The 19,427-nt window shown below is 38.1% G+C and overlaps 1 protein-coding gene, 1 long non-coding RNA gene and 1 pseudogene across 3 annotated transcripts in view; 1 reads left to right on the forward strand and 2 right to left on the reverse strand.

Moving 5' to 3' along the window:
- Nucleotides 1-19,427, forward strand: part of KHDRBS2 (KH RNA binding domain containing, signal transduction associated 2) — a 754,183-nt gene that overhangs the window by 322,360 nt on the left and 412,396 nt on the right. The window contains exon 4 of the mRNA XM_082414355.1: nucleotides 5,161-5,307. Within this exon, the coding sequence (XP_082270481.1) occupies nucleotides 5,161-5,307 (147 nt within the window). The remainder of the gene's footprint in view (nucleotides 1-5,160; nucleotides 5,308-19,427) is intronic.
- The window catches only part of LOC309638419, a 328,072-nt gene that overhangs the window by 177,978 nt on the left and 130,667 nt on the right, over nucleotides 1-19,427 (reverse strand). The gene's annotated exons all lie outside the window — the stretch shown is intronic.
- LOC309638409 (vacuolar protein sorting-associated protein 51 homolog pseudogene) lies at nucleotides 1,006-5,229 on the reverse strand (annotated as a pseudogene). Its single transcript, XR_014268556.1, has 2 exons — nucleotides 1,273-5,229; nucleotides 1,006-1,236 (listed from the first exon to the last, which is right to left on the reverse strand). The product of XR_014268556.1 is annotated as a vacuolar protein sorting-associated protein 51 homolog pseudogene (transcript).

The raw sequence follows: 19,427 nt of genomic DNA on the forward strand, positions 1-19,427 counted from the left end.
TGCTTGTTGCTATTGTTTGTCTAATTATTTTTCAGAGTTACTAAACCTGTACTAATTAGTTTCTGAACCAACTCTGTAAAGTTTATATTCTTTGTTGTGTATAGCCACTGAAACATTTACTTGGTTAGCTTAGTGATTAGCTAATGACTGGACAAGGATCTCCTTAAATATCTAGAACTAATAAATCTCTTAGTATTTACTGAGGAGCTGTGTGTGTGTGTGTGTGTGTGTGTGTGTGTGTGTGTGTGTGTGTGTGTTGGGGCATACCTTAAACACTCAGCCAGGAGGTTTACAACTCTCCCTTAACCTTCACTTCCTGCCTGCACTGAGCCTGAAGTAAGCCAGAAGTGAGAGCTTAGGACATTCTCATGTCTTTCTTTCTTTGCTTTTCTTTTTTAATAAATTTATTTTATTTATTTATTTATTTTTGGCTGTGTTGGGTCTTCATTGCTGTGCACAGGCTTTCTCTAGTTGCAGCGAGTGGGAGCTACTCTTTGTTGTGGTGCGCGGGCTTCTCATTGAGGTGGCTTCTCTTTGTTGCTGAGCACAGGCTCCAGGGTGCATGGACACAGTAGCTGTGGCTCGCAGGCTCCAGAGTGCAGCCTCAGTAGTTGGGGCGCACGGGCTTAGTTGCTCCGCGGCATGTGGGATCTTCCCAGACCAGGGCTTGAACCCGTGTCCCCTGCACTGGCAGGTGGATTTTTTTAAAAATTATTTTATTTTATTTTTGGCTGCGTTGGGTCTTCATTGCTGTATGTGGGCTTTTCTCTGGTTGTGGCGAGAGGGGGCTACTCTTCGTTGTGGTGCACAGGCTTCTCATTGTGGTGGCTTTTCTTGTTGGGAACATGGGCTCTAGGCATGTGGGCTTCAGTAGTGGTGGCACACAGGCTCAGTAGTTGTGGCTCCTGGGCTCTAGAGTGCAGGCTCAGTAGTTGTGGCACACGGGCTTTGTTGCTCTGCGGCGTGTGGGATCTTCCCAGACCAGGGCTTGAACCCGTGTCCCCTGCACTGGCAGGTGGATTTTTTTAAAAATTATTTTATTTTATTTTATTTTATTTTTGGCTGCGTTGTATCTTCATTGCTGTATGTGGGCTTTTCTCTGGTTGTGGCGAGAGGGGGCTACTCTTCGTTGTGGTGCACAGGCTTTTCATTGTGGTGGCTTTTCTTGTTGGGAACACGGGCTCTAGGCATGTGGGCTTCAGTAGTGGTGGCACACGGGCTCAGTAGTTGTGGCTCCTGGGCTCTAGAGTGCAGGCTCAGTAGTTGTGGCACACGGGCTTTGTTGCTCTGCAGCATGTGGGATCTTCCTGGATCAGGGCTCAAACCTGTGTCTCCTGCATTGGCAGGTGGATTCTTAACCACTGTGCTGCCAGGGAAGCCCTGACAGGTGGATTCTTAACCACTGTGCCACCAGGGAAGCCCTGACAGGTGGATTCTTAACCACTGCGCCACCAGGGAAGTCCCTCAGGTCTTTCTTAAGTATGTGTACTACCCTACACATTTGTGGCCTTCAAGATTCCTAATAATGTGTCAGAGCTTGTCAAAGCCCCTAGGGACATCTCATTCCTCAGCTTTTCCTTTTAAGCTTCTGGGTTAGTACTGTTGTTTGCCCAAGTGTTATCTATCACTTCAGACAGACACAACATTTGCCTGTAATTGTTTTTGACAAACAACTCTGGTGAGAGACTTTTAGCACTGGGTGACCTCCAGGTCAAGACAAACCTATGGGGTGGACTGTTTTAGGAAACCACCAGACAAGTTAAATAATGACAATTCTTTGGGCATGGGGCTTTGAAAGAACTCCAGCTTTGTTCTGCTCCCTCCAGTATTAGGAGTATGGGCTATTTTTCAAGGCTACTGCTAAGCTGGAGAGGAAATGGTGGGGCTAGGACAAGCTAAAATACCATAGGATTCATTATTTTTACCACGATTCAGCTCTTTTTCTTGAATAAATGCTCCTCTGATTGCTGCACACCTTTGGTTACTTTCCAGAGTTCTAAGAAATCTTATTCTAACCATTTTGGCCAGTTTTAGGGTTGCTTTTATGGAGGGGATATTTTCAAATGCACTTACTCCACTATTTTTGCTGATGTCACTCTGGATGCCAGGGCTGTTTTTGTAAATGAGTTTTGCTGGAATACAGCCATGCTCATTCATTTATACTGTCTTTAGTTGCTTTCATGATAATGGCAGAGATGAGTAGTTGTGACAGAAACCAGATGGCCCACAAAGCCTAAAATATTTACTTTTTGGTCTTTTCAGAAAAACCTGTGGCTGAGATGAACTTGTTGTAGTTCTCATAGACCAGGGTCTGCATGTCGCTGTCTAGAGCCCGGATCTGCCACACCATGTCCGTCTCACTGTCCATCAGCTGGGCCAGTGGGCACTCTCTTCGCAGCTTGTCCAGATACACTTCCAGGTCGAAGTGCACCCCATTGAGATCTGTAGGGTCCAAGGGGTCCGGCCCCGCAGGGCACCCCGCTGGCTCTACCTCCGAGAGGCCGTAATAAAGCTTCAGCATCCCGTGCACCTTCTGCCGACGCTCCGGAGCCTCCGCTTCGGGCCGCTCTGAGGAGTCCCCAGGTCCAGAGCCCGGGCCACGTCCTGCGGCTGCCACCGCCATGGCTCCAAGTGCAGCCCACAGGCGTGAGCACAAACATTATTTTAAAATACTACTTGAGAAATTGGAAATAATATTTATTACCATTATTATATTAAATTCATATGGCATTTTTTAGTATACAAAATATTCTTCAGTTTTATTAAAACTCACAAAATTCTTTGACGTACATACTATTATCTTAACTTCACATATGAAGAAACTAAAGCTTGGGAAATTTTGCTTTGTCAGAAGTCATCCCCAGGAGCAAGGGCAAATATAGCACCTTTGAAGTTATGAGTCTGGTTTTGAAAATAACCAGCAGTAGCTCATGGGAGGTTCTGCTGTGGTAACTTTGGTTCTCTGAAGTCTTTATCAGAGCTGTCCCCTACTGCACTGAGTCTTGGCTCCAGTCCTGACTCACTCTTGACCTTAAAGAAGTTGATTAATCTCTGAAGACTTCAGTTTCCTCATACGCTTATATAAAGTTTGATTGGGGGGGGTGGATGTTGGGAAAAAGGAAAATGTGTTTTTAAATAGAAAGCTGCATTTTTCATGAACAACAGCCTATTGGTTCTACTGCAAAGATATCTCATCTGGCTCATTTTGAGAGTCTGAAGTCAAGTGTTATAATTCTGATCTCAATGCCACACCTCCAGTGGCAGACCTTATTAAATTTGGCTGGTAAGTAGCCCTTAATAACCAGCAGAAAACCAGCTGAGGAAGTATTGAGAAGTATCAGAATTGGACATTAAGAGAAACCTTTTTAATAAAAGTAAAAACTCTAGTTAGATAGAGAATGTATGCCTAGGAAAGTAAGAGTGTATTCCCGGGCTGACAAGTATTGCTGTGAGAGAGATTTGGGTAGGTGAGGGAGGCACAGCAAAACAAGCAGGCCTTTTCATCTCTTTTATGGATCCTCCATGTGTTGAAATGATGGGCATTTCTAATCAGATAAACACTTTAACATGGGTCATACAGTTAACTCATATGAAATAGATAGCAAATTTGCTTTTGTTTATCCAGTTTAGGTGTATTCATGTTACACTTCCAATTTCATCCACACATAAAACTAAAAATTACTTTAAAAATTTTTATCCTTTGAAATTTAGTGAAACAATTGCTAGTTTGGGAGGAGGAGAGTCAAGAAAGGTAAAATATAATTAATATTATTTATATTAATTTTTAACTGAATTTTGCTTCCTTGAAATCCAAATGCAAATCTTGTTGCAAAATGAGCTGGGTTTGAACCCCAACTTTGCTGAGGTTACTTAAAGTCTTTTAAACTCAATTTCCTAATCTGAATTATGTGAATACTGTTCAAGGTTATTGTGAGATTGGAGATGTGTGTAAAACACCTAACACACGTGAGCAAAGTACATGGGTCAGACGCTGATCTGCTCAGCATCTGAACTGAATTAATCAGGCCTCAGTAATGACTTGGGTGCAGTACTAACAAAAAATCTGAGGGTATGTAGCTCACGCAGAATCAAGGCCAACATAATGCTTAATAGCCATCCCTTTAATATACTCCTTTATAGTGACCAAAGTGAGGCAGCCAAGATAGCGAAGTGGTGGGTAGGAGCCGGATGATGACCTATGCCCGTGGGCACGAGGCTGGGAGAGAAGCCTCAGTTTTGCTCACTTTCATGGGGAATGAGTAACCTTTTCACCACTTCTCAAAAAGTATCTAGAAAATCCTGGTTCTCTTAAAGAGCAGTGGTCATCTTAGTTTTATTATCTGCAAATGATTACTTGTCAGGCACAAAAACAATCCTTTCCTTCCAGTGGAGTCCACTGAGAAGTTAATGGCATTTCTGACACTTCTTTTCAGGGATTTAGCATTTTTATTTAGCTGATTAAAATGTGGTGTAGATGATAATCATGCCAGATTTTTTTTTAACATCTTTATTGGAGTATAATTGCTTTACAATGTTGTGTTAGTTTCTGCTGTATAACAAAGTGGATCAGCTATACATATACTTATATCGCCATATCCCCACCTCTAGGTTGTCACAAAGCACTGAGCTGATCTCCCTGTGCTATGCAGTTGCTTCCCACTAGCTATCTATTTTACGTTTGGTAGTGTATATATGTCAATGCTACTCTCTCACTTCGTCCCAGCTTACACTGCCCCTTCCCTGTGTCCTCAAGTCCATTCTCTACATCTGTGTCTTTATTCCTGTCCTGCCCCTATGTTCATCAGAACCTTTTTTTTTTTTTTTTGATTCCATATATATGTGTTAGCATACGGTATTTGTTACAATGGAATATTACTCAGCCATAAAAAGAAACAAAATTGAGTTATTTGTAGTGAGGTGGATGGACCCAGAGTCTGTCATACAGAGTGAAGTAAGTCAGAAAGAGAAAAACAAATGCCAGATTTTTTTTTAAAGAATCATTCAAACACTCAAAAATGGCTTGTACCAGATTTTTATTTCTCAAAGGGTTTCTACTAAGGGAAAATTTGCTTAGATTATGCCCTCTGTCATCTTCTCAGTAAATGTTAAATCAATGCAAAATGAGTGGATTTGTATTTCTAAAAATAACCTTTTTCACAGGAAGAAGAACTAAGGAAGAGTGGGGAAGCCAAATATGCACACTTGAGTGATGAACTTCATGTATTAATTGAAGTGTTTGCTCCACCTGGGGAAGCTTATTCACGTATGAGTCATGCATTGGAAGAGATCAAAAAATTTCTGGTTCCCGTAAGTGCTTTTCATTTTTACAAAGATGTTTCTCATCAGTTTCTATTAAAAAATGTGCCTTTGATTTTCACTGACTTTTTAGAAAAGAAACATATTGCAGACTAATTATCTGTAGAGTTGATATGAAGGTAAAAATTAAAAAGAATACAAAAGCACTTAGCACAGGACCTGGTGCCACATAATGGTGGTTTGGAAGCAGCATTTGTCTTCAGTACACTGCATGCCATGCACCCATTTGTAGCCATGAAGAATAAGACAGTTAACACATAAACACAAATACGTAACTGAAGATGTATACTTTTCTCTTGTGTCTTATTTACTTGGTAGTTGACATGTATTGTTCATAATTTTTAATTAGTAGAGAATATCTTCAGGTAGAGTGGACGGGGAAAAAGATTAAACATAATATGTGTAACAAGACAACAGTAGTGTTTGAAAATATCAAATGTATTTTATGCAATAGTATGTCAGGTGCTGGCTCATTATAAAACATAGTGTAAAATAATCAATACTAATAAAACTAGACATTTGTTGACATCACACAAAAATTGGAAAAATAAACTCATTGCACTATATGAGGGAAACAGAGAACGCTCATATAGAAAGGGAGGAAATTCAGAGTTGCATACTGAATGGAATTCTCTACTGATTTTCTAAGAAATAAAGGAAGGTTAAATGAATGAAGCTTTCCTAAAGGTCGACAATTTAGCATTCCAGGAAGAGGTTATTCGAATAAAAATCTTGGCATCAGCCCTGGAGCTGGGAATAAGATAATTAGAAGAGAATGCTGAGTAAAGTTTTCTGGATTGCCCTGGCAGGAGTCTTCAGTGGACAGAGAAAGAGAGAATAGCTAAGATTAATCTGTGCAATGAAGAAACACTGTACATTTCTAAACTAAGCAATAAACTCAGAGGAAATGGTGGGTAAGATTCATTGATTGGCAGTGATTTTGAGAATGGGGAAAAAACCCAGAGAATTTCAGAATGGAAAAGCGTCAAAATCTAACCACATAATCTATTTATATGCCCAGTTTTAAAATTTCTGTCGAGACAAGGTTATAGAATAATCCCATACCACTCTGATTATTCCATAACTTTATATGCACACAGAATTTCTGCACAATTTATTATCTGGTACTTATCTGAACACTTCCCTAAATAGATCCCATGTTTCTTAAGAATGAGAATGCTATGTTCTCTCTTCCTTTTGCTTCTGAACTAAATGCCTGGTGCTGTTGGGTAAACCGTTTTACTATGTTTAGCTCAGACCAGACCTCTGGTGATCTAGGTGGTATAGAAAAAGGCTAGGACTGCCTACATTACTAACTCATTTTGTGATTATAGACAAGTCAGTTAAATTCTCAGAACTTTAGCTTATTCATCTTTAAAAAGAAGGTAATAATAATAGACTGAGCTCTGTCATAAGTATTGTGAATATTAGATAGGGTAAGGCATATGAAAGGACATAGAAAATTATAAAGCACTATATATATTTTTTATTTTATATATTATATATAAGTAAATTGGTGTTTTAAATCTATCTTATTATTATAGTAGATAAAATCTTGGAATGACTTTTTGAGGTGAAATACGTAAGATGAAATACTATCTCACTACATAGATTTTAGGCCTAGGCTGTACGCTAGGTTAACCTTATTTTATTACAAATACCAGTAATACATCTCGCTTACTTCTTAGACCCCTTGATACTTGTAATCATTTCATTTGTATCTTCTCCACTGAAATATATGCTCTATGAGGGCAGGGCTGGCAGTGTCTCTCGTATTCCCATCATTTAGAGTCATACCTGGCACAATAAGCATTTGTTTGATAGACTGACTGAGGGAGTGTCTGGGGATGATGCAGGGCATTAAAACCTCATCTGGGTGAGGTCTGGGGAATAGTACCCTACAATCAAGATGCTCTCCCTAAACAGATATAGATGGAGACAGAAAATGGAAAACCTTCCTTTGACCAGTGTGACCTGTTCCTGTTGCCTCTGGCTTTATCTCTGCCCATCCAACAGCTCCTCACTGTGCATCAAACACCCCAGGCTCCTTCTTCACTAAGGGCCTTTGAAGATTCTTCTCCAAAATATTGACACAGCCATCTCCTTGTCATTCAGGTCTCAACTTACATGGTAACATTGCAGGAAATTCTTCCCTCACTGCACAGTCTAAAGTAACCTCCTTATATTTGTACAGCCCTACTATACTTTGCCCATGATACCACCAGACACCCGATTTAACACTGTGATTCACTGTCCCATCATGCCCTGACCATCTTCACTTATTTATTTTCCTCATAGCTCTTAACAGCTTCATATGTACTATATATATATATATATATATATATATATATATATATATATATATATATATATGCTTATTTATTGTTGGTTTCCCTGTAAAATATGTGTCATGAGGACAGGGATTATTGTATCATTTCACTGCTTTATTCTCCCACTTTGAACTATGCCAAGCACATAGGAAGCATTTAATAAATATTTTTTGCTATGAATGAATAAGTTTTTTAAAAATAAATACTCTGATAACTCTCAATGTTGAATTAGTAAATTTTACAGTCAATGAATGCCATTCTACTTGGTAAATTTTTCCCATTTGCCTTGCTGGCCTCAGCACCAAGCAAAGGATGGCAGCTTCATTCATCACCAGAACCACAAGTGGCAAAAATTAACTGTCAGTTCTTTTTCTTTTATATGAAATCATTTGGTAATTCAGGTTTATTTTGACATTTATATTGAAGTCCATAGAAATGTTCACATATCAGGATATTAATATTTACAAACATCACAGGTGAAGAACTATACCAAGTAAGAGGCAAACTAGAACAACATAGAAAGCTAATGTCGAATAGTACGGAGGTCCACTGACATCTAATTCCTCTACACAATGAAGCGTCTTTCCATGGTTAGAACATTCATCTTCCTCTATGTTATCCACCATCTACCCAACTTGTCCTACAATGGGCTGTGATCGTCTAAGACTGCCAACAGTAGAACATACAACTCCTCATGAAATGTCTGAATGATGTCAGATGTTGGAAAACAATACAGTTTTAGTACTTCAAGTGTTTTGTTAAGACAAATGAATGATTATTGCCATGGGAAAAATTTCCAGCTTGGTGGTTTCCATTCAGTCTTATCAAAACAAGTAGGGTGGCAGGTCAATAAAACATCAATAACTTGAACCCTGCTAATTTAATTTAATTTAATTTAATTTATTTATTTTAAACACCTTTATTGGAGTATAATTGCTTTACAATGGTGTGTTAGTTTCTGCTTTATAACAAAGTGAATCAGCTATACGTATACATATATCCCCATATCTCCTCCCTCTTGTGTCTCCCTCCCACCCTCCCTATCCCACCCCTCTAGGTGGTCACAAAGCACCGAGCTGATCTCCCTGTGCTATGTGGCTGCTTCCCACTAGCTATCTGTTTTCCATTTGGTAGTGTATATATGTCCATGCCACTCTCTCACTTCGTCCCAGCTTACCCTTCCCCCTCCCCGTGTCCTCAAGTCCATTCTCTACGTCTACATCTTTATTCCTGTCCTGCCCTTAGGTTCTTCAGAACCTTTTTTTTTTTTTTTTTTTAGATTCCATATATATGTGTTAGCATACAGTATTTGTTTTACTCTTTCTGACTTACTTTACTCTGTATGACAGACTCTGGGTCCTTCCACCTCACTACAAATAACTCAATTTCGTTTCTTTTTATGGCCAAGTAATATTCCATTGTATATATGTGTCACATCTTCTTTATCCATTCACCTGTCAATGGACACTTAGGTTGCTTCCATGTCCTGGTTATTGTAAATAGAGCTGCAATGAACATTGTGGTACATGACTCTTTTTGGATTATGGTTTTCTCAGGGTATATGCCCGGTAGTGGGATTGCTGGTGAATGCTGTTAATTTTAAATCTTTAATGCTTTGAGAAGGTGCTATATTAAAGTTTTCCTTATATTAGCTAATTTGTCTTGCAAATACAGATTAGGAGTGTCAAATAAATTATTTGACAAATAATGACAAAAGAGCTATAAAATCCTAAACTAATAATGTGAATGCCCTTCTCTTCCCTGTATAAGCTGTGAAGGTAAACAAGTATTGTCATTATTATATTTTGTAACACTCCTTTTTTTTATAGTTCAAGCACTAGGACTGCCACAGAAGGCTTTGCAGACTGTGCCTTGCACAATGTTAGGGGCGACATTTATTAATACATCATAGTTTGTGAATGGGACTTCCTGGTATCCCCAAATACAACTTCCCTTTTTCCAACCCTAATCAGCAGATTACCTTAAAATAATGGCTATATTGAATTTTCCTAAATTGGCTGACTCTCACCTGCAATTAAGTTGAATTAGTAAGTTTTACTAATGCTGAATGATTAACTCATGATTAAAACAAAATACACTATCTCATAATCAGGACTTATGAAGCCTTCAGCAAAATTCTGCCCATTGAATGTGAATTTGTACATCCTTTAGTAAAAAAAGATGAAAAGAGGAGTTTCCAGACAAACAAGAAATTAGATTTAGGTCACAGTAACACATAGATTACTTTGTTACCTCCTTAAGAGTTAGTTACTGACAGAATTAAGAGATCACAACACTCATTTCTACCAACTCTGCCATGGATGGCCTCAGACTTTCCCAGGGGGGCATGTGACCCAGCACTGTGGGAATTATCAGAGTCTATTGAACGGGAAAAGTAATATTTGTCCTGCCTGAGTTGTCTCTAATGATCGTCACTAAAGGTCTGTACCATTTAAAGAAAAGATGTGTGTGTGCGTGTATCAGATCTCAACAAAAACACTTTCCTATAGAAAACTAGCCAATCCAGAGGGACAGTCCCAACCCCCTGTGTTTAGTTTCTCCTAAATGCCAGAAAGGAAAACATGCTGTTTGAAGCATTTTTATGTCAATTATAGTAACACCAAAAGTGGCGTGGATACTCACACACACACACATATATATATAACTTTTATACTTATGTAAAGTTTTATATCTGTGTGTGTGTGTGTGTGTGTGTGTGTCAGTGTCTGTGTCCTTTGTTAGTCCTATCAGTCTCACGTACACAACTTTAAGTCAATTCAACACAGAAAATAATGGTTCATTCCAGGTTATTTATCTCCTGCATTAGATTCGATAAATATCTTGGACACAGATGTGATTCTTGAAATGGGCCAGTTAGGGCATATTATATAATTTCAAGTTTGAAATATTAGAAACCTATATAAGAAACCTACCAAGAGTGTGACTACGGAGGAAAAGTAAAACTCTTTTCCTCCTTATGGTAAAAGCAAATAGAGGACATTCTTGCTTTCTGTTCTTCAAAGACTGTTCAAAAACTGTAATCCTAGCTTTGAAATGGGAAAATGACACTGGCTGCTAACAGCAATCATACAGGAAAGTAAGTAGACATAAGGAAAATAGAAAAGAAAAGCAGGATATTTTCAGTCTTGGAGATGGAAGAAGATCTAGACTTTCATGCACTGAAAACATTTTTATAATGTTTTAGAAGATTATAAACATAAGAATGTTTAGAAATAGATGTAATATAAATGTATAGAAATTCATGCTATGATTTGATTAAAAAGTGAAAATTTGGTCGGAGGCTTTTATGCAGGTGAAAAGAATATAAGGAAAACAATGTATTAAATAAAAACCCACCAGCCAGCAAAAGCAATATTGATAAGTGTCAAGACCACAAGTTACGCATGCCACAACTACTGAGCCCGCGCACCTAGAGCCCATGCTCCGAAACAAGAGAAGCCACCACAGTGAGAAGCCTGTGCACTGCAAAGAAGAGTAACCCCCACTCGTGGCAACTAGAGAAAGACTGAGCGCAGCAGTGAAGACCCAACACAGCCAAAATAAATAAATAAATAAAATTTTTAAAAATAAAAAAAAAAAAGACCACAAGTTGGGGCATGGCAGATACATTTTGTCTGGGGATGGCAGGAGTTCACAATGTAAGGCAACAACATCCGGCAGGCAAGAGAGTGATCAGGTACAGAGTAAAACAATAACATCCAATGCAGAGGGGGAAACAGAACCTGGATGTCATTCCTTCATTGTTGTGGTGGTTGTTAAAATGTTGTCAAGATTTTCCTCGGATTTCTATCTTCAAAACCAGTGAATTCCCTTTTCTTTCCCATAATTAACTATAGTCTAATAGTGTGTTAGCTAAGAGCACTAAGCACAAGCCATGCATTTGTGTAATTATTACTTGCACAGAAATGTTTCCTGTATTGCTATAGCACTATGATCATATTCTGATTTTACTTGCAAAATTTTATAATCATCTAATATTGAGTATTTCTTCTTATCTGATAAGTTGTAATAGATAATACAGGGCAATGACTTTAAAAGAATTAAAATTATTACTAGTTCTTAGAATAGAGCTAATAATAATAATTAGTAATAATATGACATTATTATTATTATTATTATTATTATTATTATTGACACCCAAGGCCACTTTAGCATTGTTAATTGATTGACATAACCTGAAAGACAGAAGAAAGAAACAGTGGATTCTGTGAGTGTGATTTTTCTACAAACCCTAATACAAGTGTTGTCTTACTCCTCTCCAGTACAGATAATCAAAAGTTCACTTTATGAATCTAGGGTCAGGATGTGATCATCTGCTTTCTATTTAAGAAACAATTTATCATTAATTATCTCTGGTCTCATTTGATGCCACTGTTCTGAATTCTCTAAGGCTACTCTTCATGAGCCTTGATTGCTTTTTAGATGCTGAGCATTATTCTCCCATTTCTACTAGCACCTTGATTTCATTTTGATGAGTTACTTCTTCTGCATTAACTGACGTTATAATCAAAAGAACTGCTTTTGCAATTCCATATGTAGTCATTAACATGAAAGTTTAGTAGCATTCCTAAAAAGTTATCTTTGTTGTTACAGATTGTAGTTCCTAAGGATACAGGTTTGATCTCCAAGGGGAGAATCTCACCTCTTAATTTTATAGGATTTTAGTGTTAAGGAAAGTCTTAGAGGATCAATAGAATGTATATTATATTCAAAACTTTACTGAATGCTAATCCTGCCAAATGCATAAGTACATAATAAACACATGTCAACACTGACCCTGAAAATACTTTTATAGATGGACAAAAAGAATCATGATTACTGAAGAATTTGGTCCAAAGAAAGGGAACAAGGCAGAAAAGTAGCTCAATAATCAGAATCTGTTAAACAAAATATATAAATTTTAACTGAATAAATCATTCAAATAAGTAAAATAAATGGTGCTAATTAATGAAAGATGAAAGGTTTGTTTAAATAAGTAACATAAATGGTACAAGGCAAACAGTTTGTTTAAATTCAAGGAATATTTCTGAGCAACAAATGTATGCCAAGCACAATTCTAGCAATTTGTATCACATCAGCCACTGCCCTTGTAGAATTTAAGAACCAGAAAATTGTTTTCAAGACTTGAAAGATAAATATTATGGAGAAATATTGCAGAGAGAGTTGGAAATGGGAGACCAGATTGGAGAATGAGGACAGTATGGACAATAGTGATGATAGATCAGGCAACACTGATCAAACAGAAAGTTATTTCTAGAGTCAAGAAAAATCAACTGTTGACAAAGACTACTGCCATACAGACAATGGTGAGTTATTCACTGAGACAGAAAGTGAAAAGAGAGAAGTTGGTGGGGAGGCAGAGAAAGAGAGTGTTTTGATTAGCTTCTTGACAGTGTTGATGACCCACTATTTCATATTGAAAACATATATTTTCACGCAACAAGAAAAACTTACAGAGAATACCATATTTTAAAACTGATTATTTTTGCAAAATTATGTATTCCTGAAATGTGTCTTCAACTTCTGTTTTTGCAATTAGTTCTTACTTTTTAAAAAGCTTATCTTGCAGCTCCACAAGATACAATGTAAGCTTATTTTGAATTGCTCTTCCTTGATTAACTGATCTCAGTTTGCTGTTCTGAAGCTTCTTTCAGCAAGCTACAATGGGAAATGTTTGATTCCTCCAGACAGTATTCAACCTAGATATCCAGGGAACTTGGAAGAGTCCTCATTCCTCCAAGAAATGTATCTTCTATCTCATCTCTAATTCTTGCTTTTTGTCCCTTTCTCTGCCTATTCTACCCAATCTCTCTACGTAGTGTATGTAAGGATGCATATATAATTCCTTAAAATACAAGTACAAATGGCTTACTAGATAGTCTGTACTCAATATGGTACAAACTGGAATTGGTTTTATTTTTCTATAACCACTGTCCTTCTCCCTTATTCATTGCCAACAGTTTGAGCAAATCACATAGCTTTATGCTCATTCTCCTTTAAGAAGAGTCTTAATTTACACAATGTAGGTTTTAAGTCCAGTCAGTTCCAATTTATGATTTCAAGTTCAAATCCAGTTCAAAGCTCCCCTCATCCCTGAATGTATGGCTTGGGGTGTAGCGGTGGTGAAGGAGCTGTGAGCTGCTCATTCAGCTCCTGCCACTGTCTCCACCCCGCAGGGTCTGGTACTCCTGGAACTTTGTGGATGGTCTTGGCAGGTGGGGTAGAAGATGTTAAGAAATTGGAGAAAGATGGGCTGTAAAACTCGCCCTGTAATAACCTGGTTAGTTCGGTTGGTTGGTTGGAGTTGTACTTCACATACTTTCTTCTGATGGGCTATTTGGATGATAGGCTACGAAATTGTTGTTGATCATCAAATATTACTTGTCTTCCTCTCAGCCAAGTGAGCTCAGGGAGCAGTTCAGCTTCTCACAGCGCAGTGCTTTCCCTTCTCTCAGTACCTCTGGCTGCAGGTCTGCCTTCCTCCTGCTCCCAGCACTGCAGGTGAGCTTTGTCCTTTCTCTCTGAGCACCTGTAAGTTTACTGCACCTGTCCCCAGGGTTGAAGGATTTCACCAGGATCCGCGCAGGTCCCGCCCTTTCCTCATTTGCCCACGGGGCCGTTGGTGAGCTCTTTCCACTGGCAGTGTTAGGTCTTTCTTTCAGGAAAATCCTCTCCCCATTATTTGTATATTTTCTCTATATGTTTTCCTTTTTTTCTTCTTTGGTAACTCCTATTACTTCTGGCAAGTCTCCTGGATCTTTCTTCAAATAATCTTTTTCTAACAGTTTCTATCTTCTTATCATTTTTGTCATGAGTTCCAGGCCACCAAAAACGTGGTGAGAACCTAAAAAATGTCGTCTTGTTCTCCAGTCTCCCATCACTTTCACGGACTTGAAGGCTTACCCATTCTGGTCCTTCTTGGCCTCCCCGCCAGGGAGAATAGACATACTCCAGTGGGTCTGTAGCAGCTTTCCACTTGGATGAAGTTTAGATCTGTGCAAGCCAAACTCTTTCCCAAATATCCACTCCACCATGACCATTCTGAGTTTTCCAACACCAGGTTTCACGTACTCACTCAGCCCACAGGCGATAAAAGGCCAGTCCAGTCAATTCTGTTAGCTAAGCCTCTCAGAGGTTTCAAGGCCTGACGTACATATAAGCTTCTGAGGATGTCAGCATTTATTTCCCCCAAAATATACTGCTACTTTAAAGCTGGTAAAGAAAGAGAAGGGAGCTGCATTTAGGTCACTATCTTCCCAGAATTACTATCTTCCACAGTTAGTTTAGTTTAATGAAATCACTTTTTACTTAGCATGTGGAAAAAAGCATCCAAAGTAAGTTTATAGATACCATAGCTTTTAAATTTTAACTTTGTGTATCATGCAACACTTCTAAGATAAGTACTTTATTTTGTGACAAATTATGTATTTAAAATAAAATAATAAAACTTTCCACAGAGAAAAAGCATAACATTCCATGAACATCTACCTCTGTAAAGACCAGATACACAGTTGTTTCCATATGTTTTGTATAGATGTTGCCAATTTGATATGCACGAGTTCTAATGGAGGTGTTTCCCTAATGGCAGAATTATTATGATAACCTATTTGGGAATTCAGAGCATTCATGTAAGTGATAAATTTCTCAGTAACAATTCCTATTTGCCATTAATAGCCAATTCTGAGGGTAAAATTAATTTTAATATGTTTTTCACTAGAAAAGTTAGAATGCTAGTGGTTTATTTCTGCTCTCTTTGTATACCTTCCACCTGTAGATTTTTCTTTAGGGAAGGGACAGTGTGTTGGTTTAGAATCTCTGACCCGCTAGGCAATATGGTGGGTGGCTTATAGGCATTACCTTTTGGTACCCTCACAAGTCTGGGAAGGATGTGCAGTGCTCATCACATAGATGAGGAGACCAAGGCTGAGCACCAGCTGTAGCTACACAAGCATCCAGTGCAGCAAGGCCCACCTGATGTGACAGCCCAGGGCTTTCTCACTTTGGATAATAAAAGCAGAATAGAATGTCTAAGATTTGATCTGGTTAAACATCTGTATTTAATTACAAATCTGTTGATAAGTGACATAAACTAGATTTAAATAAAACATAGGAAATACTACCTTTGCACATTTTCATTTGGTATTTACCATTTGGTATTTACCAAGATCAATATGATAAATAATTACCAGAAGCTAATAATTTGCTGTTGTAAAAATGCTAATATTACATGGCAATTTTTAAGTCTATCTTCAAATCCTGATGTTTGGCAGAGATTTCTCTTAATAATGATCTCTTTCCCTATTTTGTTTAGAGTTTCCCTTAGGGACTGCCAAAATAATGAATATATACCACTGGTTATTCTCAGGAATAAAAACAAAGTGCTGTTTGAAATTACCATTCCGCTGCTTCATGAAGGGACCTCTTACCTGAGTAAACGAAGTTACAGATTTAACCAGTGTTCACTATGGGGAGGGCTGTTCTGTTTAATTTAGACCCTTTGAGAAGTGATTCATTTAGACTAGATCATAAAACCATTTACAAATAAGTAAACAAATGGGGGTGGGGGAGAGAGAGATGGAGAGTCAGAGATTCAGGCTGGAGGCAGATTCTTGAGGAAATCCTAATCAGGAAAAACAGTGATAAGGCCTCACAAAGAACTGCATCCTGTGTGGTCCCGGGCACCGAAGGGAATCCCAGAAGTACCTCGAACATGAAAACGCCCTGCCTCTCTGTGTGCCTGGCCACTTCTCCATGTCTCATTTACCAACCACGCCCCTCCGCCCCCCACTTCTGCTCCCTCAGGTTTCCTGACCCCCTCCCAAGCTTGTTTTTCCTTCAGGATGACGCTCCCTCTCTCTCTGCCCCTTGGATCTCCTTTCCGCTGTGACTCTCACTGTGCCCCTTATTCTCATTCTGCATGTATCTGTGATTACTGATTCAAAGAGCACAGCTTGGAAAATTGACTTAAATATCAAAGCACTTTCAAATAAAAGGTAATCTTTTTCTGCCTCATATTTCACTGATACACTGTTACCATAAGGTATTTCTTTCTTCACTTTTTTCTCCCTTTCTTCCTTCTTTTCTTAAATTTCAGTGGAGGCATTTATCTATTGATTTCTTGTAAACATAGGGGAGACAAATCCTACAGTAGTCTAATAATTCAAACATAGCACAAAATTACAATTATAACTTCATATATGTTGCTATATTTGTATGACTTTAACTGAACAGGATAGTTCTTTTTTTTTTAATAACATCGTTATTGAAGTAAAATTGCTTTACAATGGTGTGTTAGTTTCTGCTTTATAACAAAGTGAATCAGTTATACATATACATATGTTCCCATATCTCTTCCTTCTTGCGTCTCCCTCCCTCCCACCCTCCCTATCCCACCCCTCTAGGCGGTCACAAAGCACCGAGCTGATCACCCTGTGCTATGCAACTGCTTCCCACTAGCTATCTATTTTACATTTAGTAGTGTATATTTGTCCATGCCACTCTCACCCTGTCACATCTTACCCTTCCCCCTCCCCATATCCCCAAGTCCATTCTCTAGTAGGTCTGTGTCTTTATTCCAGTCTTGCCACTAGGTTCTTCATGACCTTTTTTTTTTTTTTTCTTAGAATCCATATATATGTGTTAGAATACTGTATTTGTTTTTCTCTTTCTGACTTACTTCACTCTGTATGACAGACTCTAACTCCATCCACCTCACTACAAATACCTCCATTTCGTTTCTTTGTATGGCTGAGTAATATTCCATTGTATATATGTGCCACGTCTTCTTTATCCATTCATCCGATGATGGACACTTAGGTTGCTTCCATGTCCTGGCTATTGTAAATAGAGCTGCAATGAACATTTTGGTACATGACTCTTTTTGAATTATGGTTTTCTCAGGGTATCATATACCCAGTAGTGGGATTGCTGGGTCGTATGGTAGTTCTATTTGTAGTTTTTTAAGGAACCTCCATACTGTTCTCCATAGTGGCTGTATCAATTTACATTCCCACTAACAGTGCAAGAGGGTTCCCTTTTCTCCACACCCTCTCCAGCATTTATTGTTTCTAGATTTTTTGATGATGGCCATTCTGACCGGTGTGAGACGATATCTCATTGTAGTTTTGATTTGCATTTCTCTAATGATTAATGATGTTGAGCATTCTTTCATGTGTCTGTTGGCAGTCTGTATATCTTCTTTGGAGAAATGTCTATTTAGGTCTTCTGCCCATTTTTGGATTGGGTTGTTTGTTTTTTTGTTATTGAGCTGCATGAGCTGCTTGTAAATCTTGGAGATTAATCCTTTGTCAGTTGCTTCATTTGCAAATATTTTCTCCCATTCTGAGGGTTGTCTTTTGGTCTTGTTTATGGTTTCCTTTGCTGTGCAAAAGCTTTTAAGTTTCATTAGGTCCCATTTGTTTATTTGTGTTTTTATTTCCATTTCTCTAGGAGCTGGGTCAAAAAGGATCTTGCTGTGATTTATGTCATAGAGTGTTCTGCCTATGTTTTCCTCTAAGAGTTTTATAGTGTCTGACCTTACATTTAGGTCTTTAATCCATTTTGAGTTTATTTTTGTGTATGGTGTTAGGGAGTGTTCTAATTTCATACTTTTACATGTACCTGTCCAGTTTTCCCAGCACCACTTATTGAAGAGGCTGTCTTTTCTCCACTGTTTATGCTTGCCTCCTTTATCAAAGATAAGGTGACCATATGTGTGTGGGTTTATCTCTGGGCTTTCTGTCCTGTTCCATTGATCTATGTTTCTGTTTTTGTGCCAGTACCAAACTGTCTTGATTACTGTAGCTTTGTAATATAGTCTGAAGTCAGGGAGCCTGATTCCTCCAGCTCCATTTTTCATTCTCAAGATTGCTTTGGCTATTCGGGGTCTTTTGTGTTTCCATACAAATTGTGAAATTTTTTGTTCTAGATCTGTGAAAAATGTCAGTGGTAGTTTGATAGGGATTGCATTGAATCTGTAGATTGCTTTGGGTAGTAGAGTCATTTTCACAATGTTGATTCTTCCAATCCAAGAACATGGCATATCTCTGCATCTATTTGTTTCATCTTTAATTTCTTTCATCAGTGTCTTATACTTTTCTACATACAGGTCTTTTGTCTCCTTAGGTAGGTTTATTCCTAGATATTTTATTCTTTTTGTTTCAATGGTAAACGGGAGTGTTTTCTTAATTTCACTTTCAGAATTTTCACCATTAATGTATAGGAATGCAAGATACTTCTGTGCATTAATTTTGTATCCTGCTACTTTACCACATTCATTGATTAGCTCTAGTAGTTTTCTGGTAGCATCTTTAGGATTCTCTATGTATAGTATCATGTCATTTGCAAACAGTGACAGCTTTACTTCTTCTTTTCTGATTTGGATTCCTTTTATTTCTTTTTCTTCTCTGATTGTTGTGGCTAACACTTCCAAAACTATGTTGAATAATAGTGGTGAGAGTGGGCAACCTTGTCTTGTTCCTGATCTTAGTGGAAATGGTTTCAGTTTTTCACCATTGAGAATAATGTTGGCTGTGGGTTTGTTATATATGGCCTTTATTATGTTGAAAAAGTTCCCTCTATGCCTACTTTCTGGAGGGTTTTTATCATAAATGCGTGTTGAATTTTGTGAAAAGTTTTTTCTGCATCTATTGAGATGATCATATGGTTTTTCTTCTTCAATTTGTTAATATGATGTATCATGTTTATTAATTTGCGTATATTGAAGAATCCTTGCATTCCTGGAATAAACCCCAGTTGATC

Source organism: Balaenoptera physalus (genome assembly GCF_965194825.1).
Source record: "Balaenoptera physalus genome assembly, chromosome: 11".
NCBI lineage: Eukaryota > Metazoa > Chordata > Mammalia > Artiodactyla > Balaenopteridae > Balaenoptera > Balaenoptera physalus.